This window comes from Ornithorhynchus anatinus, chromosome 2, assembly GCF_004115215.2.
Source record: "Ornithorhynchus anatinus isolate Pmale09 chromosome 2, mOrnAna1.pri.v4, whole genome shotgun sequence".
NCBI lineage: Eukaryota > Metazoa > Chordata > Mammalia > Monotremata > Ornithorhynchidae > Ornithorhynchus > Ornithorhynchus anatinus.
In genome coordinates, this window is record NC_041729.1 from 130,554,656 (window position 1) to 130,581,178 (window position 26,523).

General features: G+C 45.4%; 1 protein-coding gene across 5 annotated transcripts in view; it reads left to right on the forward strand.

Moving 5' to 3' along the window:
- Positions 1-26,523, forward strand: part of PIBF1 (progesterone immunomodulatory binding factor 1) — a 280,353-nt gene that overhangs the window by 203,138 nt on the left and 50,692 nt on the right. For 4 of the 5 annotated variants that reach the window (XR_003756003.2, XM_029055543.2, XM_039911203.1 and 1 more), the window contains exon 15: positions 16,880-17,010. Coding sequence is in view for 4 of the 5 variants with exons in the window: in XM_029055543.2 (XP_028911376.1) it covers positions 16,880-17,010 (131 nt within the window). In the remaining variant the exon portion in view is untranslated. Of the gene's footprint in view, positions 1-5,609; positions 5,731-16,879; positions 17,011-26,523 lie in introns of those variants that run through there. The other variant, XM_029055569.2, reaches the window with a different exon arrangement.

Consider the following 26,523-nt stretch of genomic DNA (forward strand, 5'->3'; position numbering starts at 1 on the left):
GCAACAGACATCCCTTCTGCCCAGAGCAATGAACCAGATAGAAGCAGTGGGGCCTAGTGGATAGAGCACAGGCCTGGGACTCAGGAAGACCTGGATTCTAATCCTGACTCCACCACTTGTCTGCTGTATGACCTTGGACAATTCACTTCCCTGTGCCTCAGTTACCACATCTATAAAATGGAGATTCAGGCTGGGAACCCCCGGTAAATTGTGGACTGTATCCAAAATGATTAGCTTGTATCTATCCCAGTGCTTAGTACAGTGCCTGGCACATAGTAAACACTTAACAGATACTATTAAAAAGAAAAGATAGCTAGCAAAGGTGATGCAGTCTTGCCCAGTGCCCTCTCCCTCCTTCCACTCTCCTGATACGGCTTTTTCCAGTTACCCAAACCTACAAGGAGGCCGAGCGTTGCACTTTCCCACACTGAATCTAAATATTGTAGAGTGATTTCCTCTAGGCAACCAGATTTTCGTAGCAGTGAGTTGAGAGTATTCTTCCAAATCATGAAAACTAAAACTTAGTTCACCTCAAAAACAGGCAGGTGCATTCTCACCTTACTCTGGGGTTAGCTAAACCTTTTGAGGGTCAGCTTTCTGCACATAATAAGCTCTCAATAAATACCACTGATGATGATGACGATGATGACGACTCTGGCCATCTGGTAGGGAGAACCCCCAGCCAGTCAGCAATAGCAGCAGCAGCAGAGAAAGTGTCTCTCCTGGGAAACGGAGGAGTGTAAATTATTGCCAAACATTGGTGGAGTAGCATGACAGAATAAAAACTGCTTGGACTATGACAGGTAGGATAGGGCGACTAATTAGCATATAATCTGCCTCAGTGTGTTTCTAATCAAAATCACCATATCTACACCTCTTTGTTTTCATAATGCAGTTAGGGATAAGGCGGAGCAAGAGGCTACTCGTTGGTTTAGAGTCCGGTGCAAATCAAGAGGATGTAAAACAGCGCTACTTACTACTGTCTTTTTAAGCCACTTTAGCCTGCTGCAGAATTTCGAGCATTGTTTCTCTCTCACTAGAGCCACAGTAGCTTGGCCAGCTGGAAGGGTAGGCTGGAGTCTTTAGAGGCACTTGTGTTGAGCTCCTCCCCTTGATTGTCAAATCCTTGCAGGTAGGTATTGTGTCTACCAGCTCTACTGCACCCTAATACATTGATCTACACCTAGTAAGTGCTCAATTGATACCACTGATTCGTTGACTGAAGATATTGCAATACTGTGACAGAGAAATCAATCCATCAGTACTATCTGTTGAGGGCTTACCGTGAGCAGAGACTGCACTAAGTGCTTGGGTGGCTACAGTATAACAGAGTTGGGAGACATGTTCCCTGGCCACAAGGTGTTTGCCCTCTAGAAAGGGAGACAGACAATGAAATAAATAGCAGATATGTACATAAGCGTGTGGGATGGGAAAGGGAGAAGATGCAGAAGGGAGAGGGACTAGGGGAAATGAGGCCTCTTGGAGGAGAAGAAATTTTCATAGGCTGTGAAACTGTGGGGACTGATAGCCTGTCAGGTATGAAGGGTGAGGGAGTTCCAGGCCAGAGGTAGGATGTAATTAAAGGCTTGGGGCAAGAAAGGTAGCATGGCCTAGAGGAAAGAGCATGGGTTTGGGAGTCAGAGGACCTGGGTTCTAATCCCACCTCTGCCACTTATCTGCTGTGTCTATCCTGGGCCAGTCTCTCCACTTCTCTGGACCTCTTCTTTAATCTGTAAATCTATCTAATACCCATTCTCACTCCTTCTTACATTGTGAACCCCATGTGGGACCTGATAATCTTTTATCTACCCCAGCGCTTAATAGAGTGCTTGGCACATGGTAACAATTGTCACAGTTATTACCACAATCATTATCATCGTTGTTATTATTAGTGATTAGATTTATGTTACATAAGCAAATTAAGCATGCGGCAGAACATCCAAGTACAGGTGTTCTGAAGACAGGAGAAAATACAAGACTGCAGAGAAGGAGATAGGCTGGAGTGGAGATGTAAATTTGGGACTCATCTGGACAGAAATGGCAGTTGAAGCCAGAGAGCAAATGAATCCTCCAAGGGAATGGGTGTAGATGGAAAGTAGAAGGGACTTTGAACTGATCTTTGTAAGGCTCCCCCAGTTAGAGGGTGGAAAGCAGATTAAAAGCCTGTGAAAGAGATTGAGAATGAGAGGCCAGAGAAACAGGAGGAGAACCAGGAGAGGACAGTGTTGGAGAATCAGGGATTAGTTAATGTTTCCAAGAGAAGGGGGTGGTCCATAATATCGAAGGTATCCGAGAGATTGAGAAGTTTTAGGTTGGAGTAGAAGCCTTTTAATTTGGTGAAGAAGGTGATTTTAGAGATGAGAGTTTCGGTGGAGTGAAGAGGGTAGAAGCCAGATTACAGGGGGTCAAGGAGAAATAAGGGGGAGAGATAGTGGAGATGTGCCTTCAATAAGGCTTTGAATATGGGGAGAGTGATAGTCTGTCGAATACAGAGAGAGAAGGAGTTCCAGCCTGAGGCAGGATGTGGGCGAGAGGTCGGTGGCAAGATAGGCAAGACTGAGGTAGGTTGGCATTAGAGGAGTGAACTGTGTGGTTTGGGTTGTAGTAGGAAATCGAGGTAAGATAGGTGATGGCAAGGTGCCTGAGTGCTTTAAAGCCAGTGGGTCAGGAGTTTTTGTTTGATGTGGAGGCGGATGGGAATCATTAGAGTTTCTTGAGGAGTGGGGAAACGTGGCCTGAACATTTTTGTAGAAAAATGATCTGGTATCAGAGTGAAGTAGGACTGGAGTGGGGAGACAGGAGGCAAGGAGGTCAGCAAGAAGGTTAATGCAGTAGTCAAGGCAGAATAGGATAAGCACTTGGATTAAAACGGTAGTAGTTTCGGTGGAAAGGGAAGAGTAGATTTTAGCAATGTTCTGAAGGGTCAACTGGACAAGATTTGGTGACAGATTCAATATGTGGGTTGAATGAGAGAGATTATTGGAGGATCACCCCAAGGTTATGGGCTTGTGAGACAGGGAGGATAGTGGTGCTGCTTACAGTGATAGGAAAGTCGGGCGGGGGTCAGGTTTGGGTGGGAATATAAAGGAGTAGGGCAGGAGAAAGAGTAGGAGGAGGTAGGGACTGGAGAGGAGCAGGGGAGGTTTCAGGGAGATCATGCCTGATGGTTTAAATTTTATCAGTAAAGTATGTGGCCAAGTTATTAGGAACAAGAGATGGGGAATAAAGGGGGATAGGAGGCTTGAGGAGAGACTTAAAATATCTAAAACAATTAGCAAGGGCAGTGGGCATGGGAGCCAATAAGGATGGAGAAATAATGTTGCTGTCAAGAGAAAACGGTGAGGATGAAGTTGAGATGGACAAAGTCAGCCTCATATCTAGGATTTCAACCAGCAGTTTTCTTCAGCTCACACCTAGGAGCAAAGAAAGCACACCGTGGAGGTGATCCAGAGCTGTGGGTTAGTGGTACAAGATTGGTGAAAGGCTGGGAGAGTGACTGATTTGAGTTCAGTAAAGAGAATATTACTGAGGGTGTCAGTTTGTGCAACTAGGGAAGATAGTTTGGATATGGAGACTAGACTGTAAGCCCATGGTGGATAGGGAATATCTGTTGCATTTTTATGTTGTACTCTCCCATGTGTCTAGTATGGTGCTCTAAACAGCGTGGCTCAGTGGAAAGAGCCCAGGCTTGGGAGTCAGAGGTCATGGGTTCGAATTCTGGCTCTGCCACTTGTCCGCTGTGTGACTGTGGGCAAGTCACTTCACTTCTCTGTGCCTCAGTTACCTCATCTGTAAAATGGGGATTAACTGTGAGCCTCACGTGGGACAACCCGATGAGCCTGGATCTCCCCCAGCGCTTAGAACGGTGCTCTGCACATAGTAAGCACTTAACAAATACCAACATTATTATAATAGGTGCTCAATAACTACGATTGATTGCTTGAGACAAAATGGGGCATGGTGACTTCAGAAAATTGGATGGCGTCAAAAGATCAGAGGTCTCTGTAGGGGGACAGGACAGAATTGCAGTGGGGGTATGTGGGAGAGAAGGCGGGTAAGGAGGCTGTGGCAAGATAGGAAGACTTCGGAATTGGTGAGGATAGAGATTATATAGTGGCTGGAGATGATGAGATTGAATTTGTATCCAAATTGATGGATGGGCAATGTGGGGTAGAGCAGGAAGTCAGTGGACTTGAGAAGTGATAGGAGGTGGACATTGGAAAGGTCACTGGGGACATCCACATGGATAGTGAAGTACCCAAAGATCAGTGTAGAGATAGAGAAGGAATGTAAGAAAGGGATCAAAATGGTTCAGAAAGTTGGAGGTGGGCCCTGAGGAGTGGTAGTTGACCAGGACTAGTAATCGGAGTGAGTGGTCAAAGAAGATGATTTGGGCTTCAAAAGAAGGGAAAGAGATGGATTGGGGAGGGTGGGTGGTGTGAAAGTGGCACTGGGGAACAAGGAGGAACCCTTACCCAGTGTACCTCGGGGAGTGGGAGAAGATGAGGTCCCCGTAGAGGGAGTGGGAGAAGAAACATGTCATCGCGGGGAGAGCCAGGTTTCGCCGATGGCGAGGAGGAGCAGTGACTGGGTCAGGAACAGATCAAAGATAAAAGGAAGTTTTCCCATGATGGAGCCTGCGGTCCACAAGCCTAACCTGGCTGAGGCTATGAGAGGATGTCGCCGGAGGAGGGGATGGTAAGGGGTGGGAAGCGGTTGGATGGGAGTAAGCTGGGGGGGCCAGTGTGTGGGGAGAGGATGAAGCACTGCGCTGGGAAAGAAAGACAAGGTGGAGGTCCGGGAGGTAGCACCACCAAGTGTGGGGAGGGGTTGATGCAGGGGGGCAGGGGTGCTGGGGAGGAAAGACAGGGATAGGCTGATTAAAGGGACGGATTGAGGGGGCATGGCAGTCAGAGAAATTTAGGAATTACAGGCAAGGTTGTCAACAGCAATAGTTGCTTAATGTGGTGGTTCCTTTGATTCATTCATTCAATCGTACGTATTGAGAGCTTACTGTATGCAGAGCACTGTCCCAAACACTTGCGGGGCATCCGTTGCTTCCGGTGAAGGCTTCCATTCAGAGGCTTCATTCATTCAACTCATTCATTCAATCGTATTTATTAAACGCTTACTGTGTGCACAGCACTGTACTAAGCACTTGGGAAAGAACACTACAATGATAAACAGTGACAATCCCTGCCCACTGTGAGCCCCATGTGGGACAACCTGATTACCTTGTATCTACCCCAGCGCTTAGAACAGTGCCTGGCACATGGTAAGTACTTAACAAATACCATAATTATTATTATTATAGAGCTATATGGGTTCTGGAATGGACCATTTGCTAAAGTGGTCTAGTCTGGAAGAGTGCTACTTGAAGGTAAATGACCTTGGTTAAGGCATTTAACATCTCTGTCCCTCAGTTTCTTCACCTGTAAAACACATTCTCCCTCCCTCTTAGGGTGTGAGACTCGTGTGGAACAGGGACTGTGCCTGACCTGATTATCGTATTTCTTCCCCAGCGCTTGTCCATTACTCACTGCCCCCACCGTCTCAGAGTGCCTGCTTGCTGTTCTGGTTAAAGGAATTCTTTATTTTTCAATCTGCAGATCTCGGCCATGTTGTGTTTTTGGTTCGTGGCTCTTCAGTTCATGAAACTTGACCACCTTGGCTTAAACAAATAAGCTTTGTTGCTGGGTACCCAAGATAACAAGTTATACAAATCCTTAGGTACATGTATTCTTGTAACTTCTTTGCTTTATGAAGCTGAAGTTGTGTTTTAATATCTTTCATTATTACTTGCACTTTTGTCAGGCAGTGCAATTGAAAAATTTTTCCTAAAGTTCGAAGGTCCACTCTAGATTTTCTTCCCTATGCGGTTTTGATTTTATAAACAAAAATGTATTTAAACCTACTTTTACTGCTTTCCCTAAAGTTTCTGTACAAACTAATTGGATTCTGATCCCCATAATGTTATATAGCACCAACAGAGGTTTCTATAAAATTCCATTGTTTACCTTCAGGTTTCTGAGTAGCTTGTACATTTTAGGCTTTATAGCCCTGAGGACAGGGCATCAATTCTTCAGGCCACTAGGGGGGCATTTAAAGCATTATTGTTGCTCTCCCAAGCATGTAATTTATTATCGGGAAGGTGGTACTTGGGCCTTGGGGAGAATCTGGCTCATTAGGTAATATTCTTTGACTTGTTGCTGGGAAATGTGAGAGCGCTGATCAATATTTGTTCACCAGCTCGATGGCCTTAGTCTTTTGTGTTTAACATGGGAAGCCACATGAAGACTTCCATCATGGATTAAAGTGGATGCCAGCGGTAGAGTGAATATGTGGAAAGTCAGGACTTCCCACATTCCAGCCATTGTACCTGGACTTTTATTACAAAAGCCAGAAGCTGCTAACCCTAAGAGGCCGGGGGAGTTGATGGTGGAACCCAGTGGGCCCTTGAAAGGGAACACTTGCAAGCCGTGACGGCAGAATAAATGACCTCAAGTCATGGCGAATCGTAATCTCGGATGTATCGTCGTAGAGGTCGATTCTCGGAACACTGCTACGATAGACAGGCCAGCCGGGTGGGCAGCAATCAAAGGCTTTGCGAGACTAGGACGCTGAAAGGCAGGCTCTGAAACAAAGACATTCATTCTCTTTGTAGGACAAAACCATCAGCACAGCAAGGATCTCGCTTTTGGGACAAACAGTTTAGAAGGGCGTGCCTGTCACACATCATTCTTTTCAACCACACTTGCACACAGGGGTAGGATCTTTCCATCAGCATCATCTTTGAAAAGAAGACTAGCTCTACGTAATAATGTCGGTTTACTTTCAGGGAAATTACTCTTCCTTGAGACCCAAGAGATACAATACCAGGGGGAAACTAAAAAATATTTCCAACTGGAACGTCCAAGATTTCATACACATAGATTGCCCTGGGCTTGAGTCAAAGACTGGGGCTTCATCTCTTCTCCTACTTGGTCCATCCAACACTCATTCATTCAGTCATTCATTCAGTCGTATTTATTGAGCACTTAGTGTGTGCAGAGCACTGTACTAAGCGCTTGGGAAAGTACAATACAACAATAAAGCGAGACAGTCCCTGCTCATAACAAGCTCAGAGTCTAGAATCGGGGAGACAGACATCAATACAAGTAACCAGACCTCAATATAAATAAATAAAATTACAGATATATACATAAGTGCTGTGGGGCAGGGAGAGGGAGGGAGAGCAAAGGGAGCAAGTCGGGGTGACACAGAAGGGAGTGGGAGATTTCATTTTCATTTAATAGTATTTATTGAGCACTTACTATGTGCAGAGCACTGTACTAAGCACTTGGAATGTACAATTCGGCAACAGATAGAGACAATCCCTGCCCACTGACGGGCTTACAGTCTAATCAGGGGAGACAGACAAAAACAATAGCAATAAATAGAATCAAGGGGATGTACATCTCATTAACAAAATAAATAGGGTAATAAAAATATATACAAATGAGCGGACGAGCACAGTGCTGAGGGGAGGGGAAGAGAAAGGGGGAGAAGAATGTTGGTATTTGTTAAGCGCTTACTATGTGCAGAGCACTGTTCTAAGCACTGGGGTAGATACAGGATAATCAGGTTGTCCCATGTGAGGCTCACATTTAATCCCCATTTTACAGATGAGGTAACTGAGGCACAAAGAAGTTAAGTGACTTGCCTACAGAGCAGAGGGAAAGGGGTGAGGGGCAAAGGGGGCTTAGCTGAGGGAAGGTGAAGGGGGGCAGAGAGGCAACAGAGGGAGCAGAAGGAAAAGGGGAAGCTCAGTCTGGGAAGGCCTCTTGGAGGAGGTGAGCTCTCGGTAGGGCTCACCTACTGAGAGTAGAGAGAGAGTAGAGAGAGAGTAGAGAGATGTCTACACCACTGTGTCACACACACGCACAGACACCCACTCCATGTAAAGTGTCCCACAAGCACTCTGATACACTCCAGCTCGTGGTAACTCGATGACCCAGGGGGCCTGGTGTTCTGGGAGCCAGGGCACCTGGTGGCAGAGGATCTGATAGAGGACAGTGCTCCCCACGGAAACTGAGCCACATTGGAGAATGAAGTGGGGCTTAGTTTGGGAAGCCCTCCTGGAGGAGATCTACCTTCAGGAAGCCTTTGAGGGGGGGAGAGCGATTGTCTGGCAGATTTGAGGAGGGAGGGCATTCCAGGCCAGAGATAAGGCGTGAGCCAGGGGTCGGTGGTGAGACAGGTGAGATAGAGGCACAGAGGTTAGCACCAGGGGAGTGATGTGTGTGGGCTGGGTTGTAGAAGGAGAGAAGCAAGGTGAGGAAGGAGCAGGCAAGGTGATGAAGATCTTGAAAGGCAATGGTGAGGAGCTTTTGTTTGATACAGAGATGGATAGGCAGATACCATTGCCATTGTTCTTGTCTGTCCGTCTCCCCCGATTAGACTGTAAGCCCATCAAACAGCAGGGACTGTCTCTATCTGTTGCCGACTTGTTCATTCCAAGCGCTTAGTACAGTGCTCTGCACATAGTAAGCGCTCAATAAATACTATTGAATGAATGAAAGATACAACTTCTACTTATCAAGCAGGGGCTTGAGACCCCAGAAGGGGCCATTGCCCTGCTCCCCCTTGCCTCTTTGTACCCAGAGTGGCTCTATCCACAGCCCAGTTGGGAACACAGGCCCACAGTTCCAATCATGCTAGGACAGTAGGGTTGGGCCGGCCCCTTGATGATGATGATGATTATGATGGTATGCGTTAACTGCTTAGTATGTGTCAAACTGTTCTGAGCACTGAGGTAGATACAAGTTAATCAGGTTGGCCGTAGTCCCTGCCCCACATTGGACTCATAGTGCTAGCCATAGAGAAAGTAAATCACTTGCCAAGGTCACATGGCAGACCAGGATTAGAACACAGGTCCTTCTGACTCCCAGGCCAGTGCTCTATCCACTAGACCAGACAGTCAGTCAGTAGGTTGTATTCATTGACCACTTACCGTGTCCAGAGCACTCTATTAGGTGCTGGGGAGAGTACAATATAACAATAACCAGACACATTCCCTGCCTACGACAAGCTTACAGTCTAGAGGGGGAGGCAGACATGAATATAAATAAATAAATAAATGATAGATAAATAAATAAATGACAGCTATTAGAGACGCAGCATGGCTCAGTGGAAAGATCACGGGCTTGGGAGTCAGAGATCATGGGTTCTAATCCCGGCTCCGCCGCTTGTCAGCTGTGTGACTGGGCAAGTCACTTAACTTCTCTGTGCTTCAGTTACCTCATCTGTAAAATGGGGATTAAGACTGTAAGCCCCATGTGGGTTAACCTGATCACCTTATATCCCCCCTCCCCAGCGCTTAGGGCAATGCTTTGCACATAGTAAGTGCTTAACAAATGCCAACATCATTATTATTATTATCATTATTATTATTATGTACCTAAGTGTGGTGGAGCTAGGAGGGGGGATGAATAAAGAGAAAGAGTCAGGGCAAAGCAGAAGGGAGTGTGAAAAGAGGGCTTAGTCAGGGAAGGCCCCTTGGAGGAGAATGCTGCTTCTCCACTCTGATTTCAGTTCCCCCTTCTCCTCCATGGATCAATTCCTCAATCTCAAATCAACCCCACCAGGGAGGGAGGAAGGAGGATGAGGAGAGAACCAACAAGAAACCCACTGCTGCCTCGTTCACTCCAAATTAGTGTCAGGACCAAGGTCGGGGAGTGGCAAGGGGTACTTGTATGGGAAGAGAGGCGGCGACAGAAAGACTTTGCTGGGGAGTCTCTGAGCTCTGTGGTCCAGTTGTCCTAGTTGGCAATCTCAACAGCTTCGGCCTCCTCCCAGCAATATTCACCTCCTCCTCATCTCTTCAGTTCTCAGCCAGAGCCCTGTTTCTGGCAAGAGGCTTAGAACAGTTCTTCAATCGCTTAGTATAGTGCCCTGCACACAGTAAAACACTCAATAAATACAACTGAGTGCTAAAAGGCCATTGCATAAGGGGATGCCAGGTGAAGGTTAGTGCAGGCTCCACTTCCCTGCACCTTCAAAACACAAGAAAGGACCACCACCACAAAATAGACTCTACAAGACTTTTCTTCTTATGAGAACCAAGTTCCAAGCCCACCTGGCTTCCTTCCAGCACTTTACATTGCCCATCTCTAAATGGCTCCTTGATGGCAGCCAGTTTATTCAAATAACTCATCCTGCAGTTTTCTTCGCAGCCCACATTAGCCAGCTATTTTTCAGAATTCCTACTGGGCCTGTCCACTCCGCTCAACACCCTAAGTGGTTTTTCAGTCAGAAACCTTCACCATTGATGACATCAATCAGTGGTATTTACTGAGGGCTTACTATGTGCAGAGCACTGTCCTAAGCGCTCAGGAGAGGATAATGCAGTAGAGTTAGCAGACAGGTTCCCTACCCACAACGCGCTCAAAGTCCAGATGATGTAGGCCCAGAAAAGTGGGGAAAAGAACTCCAAGTCTCCTGATTTCTAGAGCTTAGAAGCAACAAGGGAAGAGCAGTGAAAAAGTAGTGCTGATACTGACTGGCAAAAGATGCTATGGGAGTGGAGAAGGAAAAATCAATCAATCAGGTCAGTTGTATTTATTGAACGCTTACTATGTGCAGAGCTCTGTACTAAGTGCTTGGGAAGTGCAATAGAACAGAAGAAGAATGACTCCTGTTCCTTCTGGGCTGAAGGATTCAGGGCCTTCGGTTGGCTCCCAGGTAACATAAACCAGTGCTAGAGAAAAGAAGCAGCAGACACCCCAGCCTTGGGGGAGGCCCTTGCTGAGATCTCCACCCTTCCCAAATCTGATCTACTGATCTACTTCTTTGGTTTTAAAAGTCATTCCCAGCAGAGAAAGCCTGGCAAGCGAGCCTATAAATATAACTCTTGTATGAAAGTTGAAAGACTGGGATGTGTTTTCTCCATGTAGCCATTCAGGGAGATTATTACTGCAGGGATGTCCTGACTTCATATATTTCATCTGGTACAAACTGTATTTTAAGAAGGCCGGACTATTACCAAATAGCTGTTAAAATAAAGATAGCAGTCGTTTACTAAACATCGGCATCTGCTGACCGGAAAATGCATGCCTCAAGTGGAAGGAATAAAAACCTGTTTGTTTTACTTTGATTCTACCAAATAATCTAGAATTACTGCTTTTTTTTTCATTTGGCATCCATGTGTTTTTTGTGGGTTTTGAGAGGAATGAAGTTCTAAGTGTGATCATCATCACAGTGAAACTCACAAACCCTCTGCCTGTCTACTTGTTTTGTTTTGTTTTGTTGTCTTTCTTCCCCCTTCTATACTGTGAGTCTGTTGTTGGGTAGGGATTGTATCTGTTGCCGAATTGTACTTGCCAAGCATTTAGTACAGTGTTCTGCACACAGTAAGCGCTCAATAAATACAGTTGAATGAAATGAGAAACAAACAAAAATTCAGGTTTCTCACTGACGAGAAAGAGTTGGCCCAAAGCTTTATATTATCTGAGGGAAATTTTACATTATGAATTTTATGTCGCACATTGGAAGAATACGTAATAGAATCACTAGCCTTACCAACTCTGAAATCTCTCTGACCACAACCTCCGCACCTGACTTCTCTCCCACATACCTCCTCCCCACAAACCTGTCCCATTCCCCGACAGAGACCACCGATCTTTTGACCCCATCCAAGTTTCCGAAGTCATCATGCCCCATTTAACCTCCATACCCAAACTACCTACCCTTGATGACCAAATTGACACCCTCAGCATCACCCTCTCTACTGAATTGAACTCACTTGCTCCCCTATCTCTTCGTTGATCTCAAACCACTATCCCACAGCCCTAGATCACCTCCACAGTCCACTTCCTTCACTCCTGTGAACTTGCTGCAAAATGCTACTGGCAGTAATTTAGATATCAGGCTGACCTCATCCACCGTAAGTTCATCCTTGCATGCTTTAACAATGACCTTTCCTCTGCCTGGTAAAATTATTTCTCCATCCCTATTGACCCCTACGCTCATTGCCCTCACCAGTTGTTCCAGACATTTAACTTGCTCCTCAAACCCCCTGTCCCATCCTCCCCCCATCTCCCCACCTTGCTTCCCCCAGCAGCGTGGTTTAGTGGCAAGAACATGGGCTTGGGAGTCAATGGACATAAATTTTAATCCTGACTCTGCCACTTTGCTGTGTGACTGGGTAAATCACTTAATTTTTCTGGGCCTCAGTTATCTCATCTGTAGAATGGGGGCCCCATTCTGTGAGCCCCAAGGGGGGACTGTGTCCAACCTGATTATCTTGTAGCTACCCCAGTACTTAGAGCAGTGCTTGGCACAGAGTAAGTGCTTAACAAATACCATAATTATTATTATCCCTCACCTTTAATGACCTGGCTACCCACTTTACTGAGGCAATTGAAACTATCGGGTATGATCTCCCTAAAATCTCACCTGTTCCTCTCCAGTCCCTTCCTTTTCCTGCCTCTTCAACTCTACCATCCTTCCCATCAATATCTCAAGAGGTGATTTTTCTTTTAAAATCCACCCTCCAACTGTGCATCCAAACCCATCCATTCACATTTTATCAGAACACTTTCCTCCTTCCTTCTTCCCTCCCTGACTGCCATCGACAACTGTTCACCCACCAGTGGCTTCTTTCCGACTGCTTTCAAGCATGTCCTTGTACCCCCTATCCTAAAAAAAACCCTCTTTTGACCCCACAGCTCCCTCCATTTATAGTCCCATCTCCCACCTACCATTCATCTTCACACTTCTTGAGTGAGTTTTCTACATCTGCTGTCTCAAACTCTTCTCCAAATTTCTCCTGAATCTTCAATTCTGGCTTCCACAGAAACTGCCCTCCCAGAGGCCACTAATGATCTCCTTATTGCCAAATCAAATGGCCTCTACCCCATCCTAATCCTCCTCGACCTCTCAGCTGCCTTTGACACTGATGACCACCCCCTTCTCTTAGAAACATCATCCAACTTTGGTTTCACTGTTACTGTCCTCTCCTGGTTCTCTTCCTGTCTCTGAATGCTCATTCTAAGTTTCCTCCTCTAACTCCCACCCCAAAACTGTGGGTGTCTCTCAAGGTTCAGTTCTGGGTCTCTTTATATTCTCCATCTATACTTACTCTCTTGAAGAACTTATTCGCTCATATGGTTTCAACTACCATCTCTATGAAAATAATTTCCAAATCTACATCTCTAGCAGCTCTGATCTCTCTCCCTCTCTGTAGTCTTGTATATCCTCCTGCCTTCAAGACATCTCTACTTGGATTTCCTGTCACCTCAAACTTAAAATGTCCAAAACAGAATTCCTTCTCTTCCTACCTTATCCTCCTTATCCTCCCCATGACTTTCCCATCACTGTAGGCAGTGCCACCATCCCTCCTGTCTCATAACCTTGGCATTATCCTTGACTCCTCTTTCTCAGTCAATCACTAAATTCTGTCAGTTGAACCCTCACAACATTGATAAAATACACCCTTTCCTCTCCATCCAAGAAATCTGTATGCGGATGACACCCAAATCTATATCTCCTCCCCTGTTTTCTCTCCCTCCCTCCAGGCTCACATCTCCCCCTGCCTTCAGGATATCTCTATTTGGATGTCTTCCTGCCACCTAAAACTCAACACGTCCAAGACTGAGCTCCTTATCTTCTCTCAAAAACCCTGTCCTCTCCTTGACTTTCCTATCACTGTAAATGACACAACCATCCTTCCTGTCTCATAAGCCCGCAACCTTGATGTCATCCTTGACTCTGCTTTCTCATTCACCCCAAGTATCCAATCCGTCACCAAAACATGCTGGTCTCACCTTCACAACATCACCAAGATCTGCCCTTTCCTCTCCATCCAATCCGCTACCTTGTTGGTAAAATCACTCATCGTATCTTGACTGGATTACTGCATCAGCCTCCTTTCTGATCTCCCAACCTGCTGTCTCTCCCCACTTCAGTCCATATTTCACTCTGCTGCCCAGATTATCTTTCTACAGAAATGGTCTGGGCATGTCACCCCCCTCCTCAAAAATCTCCTGTGGTTGCCTGTCAACATCCATTTCAAAGAAAAACTCCTCCCTATTGGCTTCAGAGCTCTCCTTCACCTTCTTCCTTCTTACCTCACTTCCCTTCTCTCCTTCTACATCCCAACCCACACACTCCACTCCTCTGCTACTAACCTTCTCACTGTGTTGCGTTCTCGCCTGTCCTGCCTTGGACCCCGGCCCATGTCCTACCTCTGGCCTGGAACGCCCTTCCTCCTCAAATCTGCCAATCACACTTGCCCCTTCAAAGCACTACTAAAGGCTCACCTCCCCCAAAAGGCCTTCCCAGACTAAGCCCCCCTTTTCCTCAGCTTCCCCTCCCCTCCACGCCACCCCAACTCACTCCATTTGCTCTACCCCCATCTCCCCGCCCCACAGCACTATGAACATATCTATAAGCCTATTCATTTATACTAATGGCTGTTTACTTATTTTGATGTGTATATATCTATAATTCTGCTTATTTCTATTGATGCCTGTTTACTTGTTTTAATGTCTGTCTCCCCCCCTTCTAGACATTAAGACCGGTTTGGTCAGGGATTGTCTCTCTTTATTGCTGAATTGCATTTTCCAAGCGCTTAGTAAGCAGTAAGTGCTCAATAAATATGATTGAAAGAATGAATGAACTGCTACCACATTAATCCAAGCTCTTATTGTATCAGCCTCCTTGCTGACCTCCCAGCTTTCTGTCTCTCCCCACTCCATTCCAATACTTCACTCTGCTGCCCAGATCATTTTTCTACAAAAACGTTCAGGACATACTTCCCCACTCCTCAAGAAACTCCCAGTTTTTACCCATCCACCTCTGCATCAAATGGAAATTCCTTACCATCGGCTTTAAAGCACTCCGTCATCTTGCCCCTCCCACTTCACCTTGCTACTCTCCTGCTACAACCCAGCCCACACACTTCACTCCTCTAATGCCAGCCTACTCACTGTACCTCGATCTCATCTACCTCATTGCCGAACTCTCGCCCACATCCCGCCTCTGGCCTGAAACGCCCTCCCTCTTCGTATCCAACAGACAATTACTCTCCCCACCTTCAAAGCCTTATTGACGATCCAACTTCTCCGAGAGGACTTCCCTGACTAAAGCCTCATTTCCTCTCCCTTTATTCACCCCTTCCTGCCCTCAGCCCCACAATGTATATGTACATATCCATAATTTATTTATTTACCTTATTTTCTGTCTCCCCCATCTATACTGTAAGCTCGTTGTGGGCAGGGAATGTGTCTGTTACATTATTGGGTTGTACTCTCCCAGGTGCTTAGTACACTATTCTGCACATAGTAAGCACTCAAGAAATACTATTAATTAATTAATGGAGGAAAATTATGCAAAAGTGTTGTGGGATATTTACTGTGCTGCAATTTAATCATTTTTACAAAGTGTACACTTTTACTGGTGTTTAAAATGTTTTCAAAGAATTTTGCTTCAGAATCCTTTGTTTGAGAAAGCTCTTAGATAATAGAAAACCTTTTTATGACAATTCATCCTAGCAGTTACCAAAAAAACCCAAAAATGGGCTTGCAATGTACCATCATCATCAGCACCAGTGGTATTTACTGAGTGCTTACTGTGTACAGAGCACTGACGTAAGCACTTGTGAAAGTACCACACAGTTGAGTTGGTAGACACATTCCCTGCCCACAACAAGCTTACAGTCTACCAATGTAGAGTGTCGCCAAGCGAAGGGAAAAGATGGAGCAACTAAATTAAAATATTCACTTTGTCTTTCCCTTCCCCAGTGATGTCACATAATTTCATACATGTGACTATAATTGAATCTTCTTATTATAAGTTTTTAAAATAAGCTAGGAAGTGATGCTTGAAATGTATTATTATTATTATAACCTGAACCAGATGGAAAAATCAAGTTGTACATAGTATATTTAACCCAAATAAACTATATTTAACTGAAAACATAAGTTAAAATAATCATCAGAAAACCATAGATGTTTATCTTAAAAGTAGATTATACAGTGCTGTCCTTCATTTTTACCATTGTTTTTTGCCTTTATTAAATAAAATATTTGTGGAGGTTCAGGAAGGTGCAAGGAAAAAAGAGAAGCAGCGTGGCCTAGTGGATAGAGCATGGTCCTGGGAGTCAGAAGGAACTGGGTTCTAATTCTGGCTCAGCTGTTTGCTGTATGACCTTGGGCAAATCCCTTCACTTCTCTGTGCTTCAGGTACTTCATCTGTAAAATGGGGATTGAGACCATGAGCCCCTCTGGAGACATGGACTCTGTCCAACCCAATTATTTTCTATCTACCCCAGCACTTAGAAGAGTGATTGGCACATAATAGGTGATTAACAAATACCATTAAAAAAAGATCATGTGAAGAAAATGTATATTAGATCTGTAGAATTCTGTTAAATAAAATGGATGTTTTTTACACAGAGAAAGACACCAACATTCTTTTGGAAGGTGATTGTAGTTAGTTGCCATCATTATTAATGCTGTTGATGATGATAATAATAATAGTGGTCATTTATTAAGCACTGACTATATGCCAAGCATTGTGCTAAACACAGGGGTTGATATAAGATAATCCATCAGGCCAGACACAGTTACTGCCATATAGGGCTATACCAATAGATACCAATTCTTACATCCTAAGTAGGAAAGAGAATTGGTAGTGAATCCCCATCTTACCACTGAAGAAACTGAGCCATGAAAAAGTTAAGTGATTTATCCAAGGTCACACAATAGGCACGAGGCAGAGATGGGATTAGAACCCAGGTCCTCTGACACTCTTTCCACTAGGTCATTTGTGCTTCTAGTTCGTATCAAAATGTACTGCTTTACTTTAAAAATTGTAATAGAAACTTTTTTCTTTGTAGCTTGAAAATGCCAACTCTTTGTTGAACCAAGCACAACAACCTTACAGATATCTTATTGAGTCAGTACGTCAGAGAGATTCTCAAATTCAGTCACAGAATGAGCATATTGCGGAACTCAAGAAAGATGTCAGGTAAGTAAACAATGTATTCTGCTTTTTGATTAAAAGACTATTATAAATGCAAGGCCCTCTTTTATAGAAGTGCTGACCTCTTAATAAATATGCAAATTGTGCAAAAAAGTTTGTTCATAATAACGGTGGTATTGTGCAAGTGCTTACTGTAGGCGAGAATCAACATTGCTTAATGGTTAGCGCACAGGCCTGGGAGTCAGAAGGACCAGTGTTCTTTTTGTGGCTCAGCCACTTGTCTGCTGTGTGACCTTGGGCAAATCACTTCACTCCACTGTGCCTCAGTTCCCTCATCTATACAATGGGGAGTAAGACTATGAGCCTTATGTGCGACAGGGACTATGTCCAACTCGATTATCATGTATCTGTCCTAGTGCTTAAAACAATGCATGGCACATAGTAAGTGCTTAACAAATACCATAATAATAATACATCATTATTATTATAATTGTTAAACTCTCTCCTAAGGCTTGGGATAGATACAAAATAATTAGCTCCCACATTGGGCTCACAGTCTAATGAAGGAGAACAAATAATGAATTTCAATTTTACAGATGAGAAACTGAGGTTCAGAGGAGTTAAGTGACTTGCCTAGGGTCCCACAGCAGGTACGGGGTGGAGCTGGGATTAGAACTCAGATCCTCTGACTCCCAGGCCTGTGCTCTTTTCATTAGGCCACAGCGCTTCTCTAATATAAAAGTTGTTGTTACTGCTTTAGCAAATCCTCAGACAGAGCTGCATCCCAACTCGAAACTGGGAGTCATTAGTTGCAGACAGACCAGCAGGGCACACTGAAATCAATCAATCAGTCATATTTATGGAATGCTCACTGGGTGCCAACCACTGCACTAGACACTCAGGACTTGGTGACATGGGGAACAGATGTTAAAATAAATTAATGATGAGGGAATGGAAGAGAATGAGGGTATGAACTTCAGTATTCTGGAGCTAAGGGTGAGGTGAATATGAAGTTCTGAATGAGTATAGATACCAGTGCATAGGTAATGTAGAAGGGAGATCAAATGGGAACATCAAGACTTTGTTGGGGAAGGCCTCTTGGAAGGGGGGTGATGTCAGTAGGGCTTTAAAATTTGGGAGTGGGTGGTCTGTCAGAGGTGACTTGGGAGGGAGTTCCAGGCCAGAAGGAGAATGTAGGCCAGAGTTCAGTGGTGAGATGAGCAAGATTGAAGTAGATTGAAGTACAGTGAGTAGCTTGGAATTAGAGGAGTAAAGTGTGCGGGTTGGGTTGTAGTGGGCAGTCAGTGAGGTAAGGTAGGAGGGAGAAATTAAGAAAGGAGATGATTTGTTTGAGTGGAAACTTTGTATGAATCGTGAGACAAGGAGGCAAAAGTGAACACAGCCAGGCATAGCGGACAACTCACAGGTAAGCACAAGAGACAGTGTGTACGTACAGTGTGGGTCAGGATTATGAATCCCGCGTTGGCTTTTTCGTTCATGTACACATCCACAAAAGAATTTCACTATCAGTGGTGTACTCTTCAAGTTTGAAGAGCAACTATATGTCAATCAATCAGTCATATTTATTGAGCAGTTACTGTGTACACTTTTTTAAGCACTTGGGCGACTGCAATATAACAGAGTTGGTAGACACGTTCCCTTCCCACAAAGAGCTAATAATAATAATAATGTTGGTATTTGTTAAGCGCTTACTATGTGCAGAGCACTGTTCTAAGCACTGGGGTAGACACAGGGGAATCAGGTTGTCCCACGTGGGGCTCACAGTCTTAATCCCCATTTTACAGATGAGGGAACTAAGGCACAGAGAAGTGAAGTGACTCGCCCACAGTCACACAGCTGACAAGTGGCAGAGTGGGATTCGAACTCATGAGCCCTGACTCCAAAGCCCGTGCTCTTTCCACTTAGCCACGATAGTCTAGAGGGATTTGCCATGTTGTTCCTTTGCTGTCTGTTTGAGATTCCCTCAAGGCTCAGTTCTGGGTTTCCCCCCAAGCACTTAAGACTGTGTTCCACACATGCTATGGCCTTAGAAATGCCACTGATGATTAGCATTGATAAAACTCGTATACCTAGCATTGTGTTAATAGCTCTAGACTTACACAAGTAAGCTACTTGAGCTGAGAACATACAGCAGCTTCCCTTTAAGTGCCTGCACCATACTGGGAATATCTACACCATGTCATCCCTTCAGCACCTTCAAATCGGTTATTCTCTTCCCTTCTGTTACTAAACCTTCGGACCACTAGAAGCCACTGGCCAGAGTGGCATACCAGAAGCCCATATTCCATTCAGTCGTATTTATTGAGAGCTTATACTGTGTGCATAACTCTGTACTAAGCGCTTTGGAGGGCACAACATAATAAATAATAGTAACAATGGTATTTGTTAAGCATTTAATATATGTCAAGTATTGTTCTCAGCACTGGCATAGATATAAGATAATCAGGTTGTCCCATGTGGGGGTCACAATCGTTATCCCCATTTTACAGATTAGGTAACTAGGACACAGAGAAGCAGGCAGATTCCCTACCCAAAACAAGCTTACAATCTAGGGGGATGACAGAGATAAATATAAATAAATAAATAACAGATATATACGTTAGTGCTGTAGGGCTGAGACTGGGGACAGGATGGGGGGGGATGAATGGAATGTACGAGTCAGGGAGACGCAGAAGGAGGAGGGAGAAGAGGAAAGGAGAGCTTAGTCAGGCAAGGCCTTTGGGAGGACATGTGTCTTTAGTAAGGCTTTGAAGGGGGAGGGAGTCACTGCCTGTCAGATACAAGGAGAGAGAGCATTCCAGGCCAGAGGTAGGACACGAGCAAGAGGTCGGAGGTGAGATAGACAAAGTTTAGGTACAGTGAGCAGGTTAAGCACTATCAAACAGCAGCAGCAGCAGTAGCATTAGGAAAGAGACAAGGAGGGGTGATTGAACACCAATCCTGCTAAGCAGATAAGCTCATTACACCATGGGAGAGACTGTGGCCACCTCTGCTCTCTCAGGTGTCACACATCAGGATATTTTGCCTGCAGAACAGTCCCCAAAACCTCAAGAATCCCTGGAAATCAGCAGCAGCAGCTCCACCTACTTCAGATAAGAGCTTGGAGTTGGGCACACAGAGGCTAAGGTGTGTCTTTCCCCACCTGCTTCCCTATTGCAGGTAGTAGGATTATGCTAATCATGTCGGAGACAGTCCCTGCCCATCTTGGAGCTCACAGTTGTAAGTACGAGGGTGAACAAAAATTTAATCCCCATTTCTGGATGAAGAAACTGAGGCAAAGAGAAGTGGAGTGACTTCCCCAAAGTCACACAACAGGCAAGTGGTGAAGCCAGGATTAGGACCCAGGTCCTCTGAGTCCGAGGCCCATGCTCTATCCACTAGGCCATGTTGCTTCCAGGTGTCCTGCCAGCCACACAGAAACTCAGAAGTAGGCAGCAAGTTTCATTCATTCATTCATTCATTCAGTCATATTTATTGAATGCTTACTGTGTGCAGAACACTGTACTAAGCACTTGGAAAGTACAATCTGCGACAAATAGAGACAATCCCTGCCCACAATGGGCTCACAGTCTGGAAGTGGGGAGACAAGCATCAAGACAAGTAAAAAGGCATCAGTAGCATCAATATAAATAAATAGAACTATAGATATGTATTCATTCAATTATATTTATAGAGCACTTACTATGTGCAGAGCACTGTACTGAGTGCTTGGAAAGTAAATTTCAGCAACAGATAGAGACAATCCCTACCCAACGACGGGATCACAGTCTAAAAGGGAGAGACAGACAACAAAACAAAACAAGTAGACAGGCATCACAACCATCAAAATAGATAAATAGAACCAAAGATAAATGCACATTATTAATAAAATAAATAGAGCAATAAATTTGTACAAAAATATACAAGTGCTGTGGGGAGGGGAAGGGGGTAGAGCAGAGGGAGGGACTAGGGGCAATGAGGAGGGCTCAATCTGGGAAAGTCTCCTGGAGGAGGTGAGCTCTCAATAGGGCTTTGAAGAGGGGAAGAGAGTTAATTTGGCGGATTTGAGGAGGGAGGGCATTCCAGGTTAGAGGAAGGACGTGGGCCAGAGGTCGACTGCAGGACAAGCGAGAATGAGGCACAGTGAGGAGGTTAGCGGCAGAGGAGTGGAGTGTGCGGGTTGGGCTGTAGGAGGAGAGAAGAGAGGTGAGGTAGGAGGGGGCAAGGTGATGGAGAGCTTTGAAGCCAAGAGTGAGGAGTTTTTGCTTCATGCGAAGGTTGATGGTCAACCACTGGAGGTTTTTGAGGAGGGGAGTGACATGCCCAGAGCACTTCTATAGAAAGATAATCTGGGCAGCTGAGTGAAGTACAGACTGAAGCGGGGATATATAACATCATTAATATAAAATAGAGTAATAGAGTAATAAATATTCATTCAATAGTATTTATTGAGCGCTTACTATGTGCAGAGCACTGTATTAAGCGCTTGGGATGAACAAGTCAGCAACAGAGACAGTCCCTGCCGTTTGACGGGCTTACAGTCTAATCAGGGGAGACGGACAGACGAGAACAATGGCAATAAACAGAGTCAAGGGGAAGAACATCTCGTAAAAACAATGGCAACTAAATAGAATCAAGGTGATGTACAATTCATTAACAAAATAAGTAGGGTAACGAAAATATATACAGTTGAGCGGATGAGTACAGTGCTGTGGGGATGGGAAGGGAGAGGTGGAGGAGCAGAGGGAAAAGGGGAAAATGAGGGTTTAGCTGCGGAGAGGTAAAGGGGGGATGGCAGAGGGAGTAGAGGGAGAAGAGGAGCTCAGTCTGGGAACGCCTCTTGGAGGAGGTGATTTTTAAGTAGGGTTTTGAAGAGGGAAAGAGAATCAGTTTGGCAGAGGTGAGGAGGGAGGGCGTTCCAGGACCGCGGGAGGATGTGACCCAGGGGTCGACGGCAGGATAGGCGAGACCGAGGGACGGTGAGGAGGTGGGCGGCTGAGGAGCGGAGCGTGCGGGGTGGGCGGTAGAAAGAGAGAAGGGAGGAGAGGTAGGAAGGGGCAAGGTGATGGAGAGCCTTGAAGCCTAGAGTGAGGAGTTTTTGTTTGGAGCTGAGGTCGATAGGCAACCACTGGAGTTGTTTAAGAAGGGGAGTGACATGCCCAGATCGTTTCTGCAGGAAGATGAGCCGGGCAGCGGAGTGAAGAATAGACCGGAGAGGGGCGAGAGAGGAGGAAGGGAGGTCAGAGAGAAGGCTGACACAGTAGTCTAGCCGGGATATAACGAGAGCCCGTAGCAGTAAGGTGGCTGTCTGGGTGGAGAGGAGAGGGTGGATCTCGGCGATATCGTAAAGGTGAGACCGGCAGGTCTCGGTAACGGATAGGATGTGTGGGGTGAACGAGAGGGACGAGTCAAGGATGACACCGAGATTGCGGGCCTGAGAGACGGGAAGGATGGTCGTGCCATCCACGGTGATAGAGAAGTCTGGGAGAGGACCGGGTTTGGGAGGGAAGATGAGGAGCTCAGTCTTGCTCATGTTGAGTTTTAGGTGGCGGGCCAACATCCAGGTGGAGACGTCCCGGAGGCGGGAGGAGATGCGAGCCTGAAGGGAGGGAGAGAGGACAGGGGCGGAGATGTAGATCTGCGTGTCATCTGCGTAGAGATGGTAGTCAAAGCCATGAGAGCGAATGAGTTCACCGAGGGAGTGAGTGTAAATGGAGAACAGAAGAGGGCCAAGAACTGACCCTTGAAGAACTCCAACAGTTAAAGGATGGGAGGGGGAGGAGGCTCCAGCGAAGGAGACGGAGAATGACCGGCCAGAGAGGTAAGAGGAGAACCAGGAGAGGACAGAGTCCGTGAAGCCAAGGTGAGATAAGGTATGGTATAAATATGTACATATATACACGAGTGCTGTGCTGGGGGAGAGGGCGAGAGAGGGAGAGAGCAAAGAGAGTGAGGCAGGGCAATGGGGAGAGTAGGAGGAGCAGAGGAAAAGGGGGTCTTAGTCTGAGAAGGTCTCCTGGAGGAGGTGAACCTTCAGTAGGGCTTTGAAGGGAGGAAGTATGATTGTTTGGCATATTTGAGGAGGGAGGGCATTCCAGGCCAGAGGTAGGACATGAGCCAGGGGTTGACCGGACAGGTGAGAATGAGGCACAGTGAGAAGTTTAGCATCCCTCCTCTAAAAGATTTAGATAAGCCTTTCAAAAAGCACTTGATTTGAAACCAGTTATATTCCAATGGTATTAATGACTATATGACAGAAAAACAATTGAATCCTTGACTAAATCTTGGCCTGCGAGCTCCATATGGGACAGGGACATCGTCAGATCTGATTATCCTGTATCTACCTTGGTGCGTAGTTCCGGGCTTGGCACATAGTAAGCCTAAATGAATACCACAATTATTATTGATATGATTATTATTTCTCCTTGCTACTGAATTGGCCTAATCATCTCTATTCCTCTCAGTAAAAGCCATTTGGAATTTTCAGTTTCTTATCCAGAAATGTACCCACACCTATATACATAAGGGATGTTTTATGTGCAAATATTTGTCAAACTCTGAAAGCGGGGCAATACACTCATTCTTAATTAAGCAAAAGTCTAATTCTTAGTATTAGTTGGAATTTTGGTAATGTATTTTTACTGCAGATAATTTTAATTGAAAAGTATCATTTCTCAGTATCAAGGATTTTTTTTGGAAAGTAAACCACAAGATGCCTTCAAAAGCCTCATCATATGATTGTAATGGGACAACAAAAGCTCTGCCTAAAATGGAGTGAACATACCATTAAAATGTTAAAATATTTTACAAGCTATGAAATTTTACTTTGCTGTAATTTTAGTGTGAAAATGTGAGTCAATTTCAGTGGCCTAATGAAAATATGATATTACTGATAGTTATCTCCAACACATCCCGAGTACATTAGTGTGAGCTTAATGGAATGAATATTTGTAGTAATTAAAATAAAAACAGAATATGTTTCAGACAAATAATCGTAGTAGCAAAATTATGTACTAAGAGCTTACTTCCTTCGAGCCCTGAACAGAGAGCTGGGAAAGACTACACAGGTGGGGAATTAGACATGATCCTTTTCCCCCAGGGAACTCACAATCCTAAAAAATAAAAAGGGAGAGAGGGTCTAGGTGCCAAATCCATAAGGAGAGGTCAGTCAATCAATCAGTTGTAGATATTGAGCACTTACTATGTGCAGACCACTGCTGTAAGCACTTGGGAGAGTACAATACATCAGAATTAGCAGACACGTTCCCTGCCCATAACAAGCTCACTACTTAGAGGGGGAAGCAGACATTAATATAAATAACTAATAATGTATCATTTAAGGATATATACATAAGTGCTGTGGGGTTGGGAGTGGGGTGAATATCAAGTGTCCAAAGGTCATAGAGTGAGGGACATAGATGACGCAGAAGGGAGAGCAAGCTGGGGAAAAGGGGGCTTAATCGGGGAAGGCATCTTGGAGGAGATGTGACCTTAGTAATGGTTTGAAGGTGGAGAGAATGGTGGTCTGGCATATGTGGAAGGGGAGGGAGTGGGAAAGGGGTCAGCCGTGAGATAGACGAGGTCAGGGCACAATGACTAAGCTGGTGCTAGAGTAGCGGAGTATGCCAGTTGGGCCGTAGTAGGAGATTAGTGAGGTGAGGTAGGATGAGGCAAGACGATTGATTGCTTTATTGCTATGGTAAGGAGTTTCTGTTTGATGCAGAGGTGGATGGGCAACCATTGGAGATTCTTGAGGAGTGGGGAAACGTGAACTGAACGTTTTTGTGGATAAACGATTGGTGCAGCAGAGTGAAGTATGGATTGGAGTGGGGAGAGATAGGAGACCGGGAGATCAGCGAGGAGTCACATGCAATAATCAAGGCAGGTTAAGGTATGTGGTTGGATCAGTACGGTAGCAGTTTGGATGGAGAGGAAAGGGTGGATTTTTAGCTATGTTGTGAAGGTAGAACCAACCGGATTTAGTGACAGAGGTAATACAGTGCTCTGCACATAGTAAGCGCTCAATAAATACGATTGAATGAATGAATATGTGGGAGGAATGAGAGAGATGAGTCTGAGGGTAATGCCACTTATGGCCTTGTGAGATAGGGAGGATAGTAATGTTGTCTACAGTGAAGGGAAAGACAAGGGGAGGATGGGGTTTGGGTGGGAAGATAAAGTCGGTTTGGGGCATGCTCTACAGTGAAGGGAAAGACAAGAGGAGGATGGGGTTTGGGTGGGAAGATAAAGTCGGTTCAGGGCATGCGGGACATCCAAGTAAATATGTCTTGAAGGCTGGAGGAAATGCAAGTTTGCAGGGAAGGAGAGAGGTCAGAGCTGGAAATGTAGATTTGGGAATCACCTGCATAGAGATGGTAATTGAAGCAATGAAAGCGAATGAGTTTTTCAAGGGAATGTGTGTAGAGGGAGAATAGAAGGGGACCTAAAACTGAGCCTGGAGAGACCACTGCCAGATGCGGGGAGGTAGAGGAGGAGTCAGCAAATGAGACTGAGAAGGAGAAGTCAGATAGGAGAGATGAAACAAAACACCAAGAAAACACTGAAACAAAAACCGAGATCCTTAGGGTGTCGTGGCAAGAGGAGCAGAATTTTAGGCTCCTCGTGGCTCAGAATCCACAGTCACAACCGTGGCTCACTGAGCCCTAGAGCAGCAGCCCAGCCACAGTCTCACAGAGGTTTCTGAAGGCAGCGCCAGGCTGCAGCGGCTTTTCTGTGTTCCACCGGGGTGGTGCGAAGCAGGCTAGGATGGAGGTTCTGCAGTGAGGAGATGGAGAGGTGGGATGGGATTCTGGAGGAGCAGTGTGGCGATCCTCTGGAGGAGGATGCCGGTGGCCCCGGGAGCCACGTTCTTGGCTGCCAAAGGCGGTGGCATAAATCTACACAGGCAGCCCACGGTGCTCGGGGCAAGCCAAAAGCCAGCCTTGGGAGCTACCCATAGGAGGCAGCAGGCACGGGGCTGGGAGATGTCTGGTGGAGATCACGGGTGGCCCGTGGTGCGCAAGGCACGCAGACAGAAGAGCCCTGAGAACCACCATGACAGGGTGGCCAACAGGGGAAACTGGGCCCAAATCAGTGACAACTTAAGTCTTTGTGGGCCACATATAGGGAAAAGTGCTCCAATTCCTTGTGGGAAAATGGCAAAAACATTCATTCATTCATTCAATAGTATTTATTGAGCGCTTACTTTGTGCAGAGCACTGTACTAAGCGCTTGGAATGTACAAATCGGTAACAGATAGAGGCAGTCCCTGCCCTTAGACGGACTTATAGTCTAATCAAGGGAGACGGACAGACAAGAACAATAGCAATAAATAGAATCAAGGGGATGAACGTCTCATTAAAACAATAGCAAATAAATAGAATCAAGGCGATGTACATCTCATTAACAAAATAAATAGGGTAAAAACAGAATGGAACAGCACCGGACCTTGTAAAGTATGAAAAATATAAATTAACGAGAACATTTTAATTCTTTGGGAAATTAGTGGTAATAATTTTGCGACACACTTATTTCTCCTATAGTACTTTCTCATTCCTA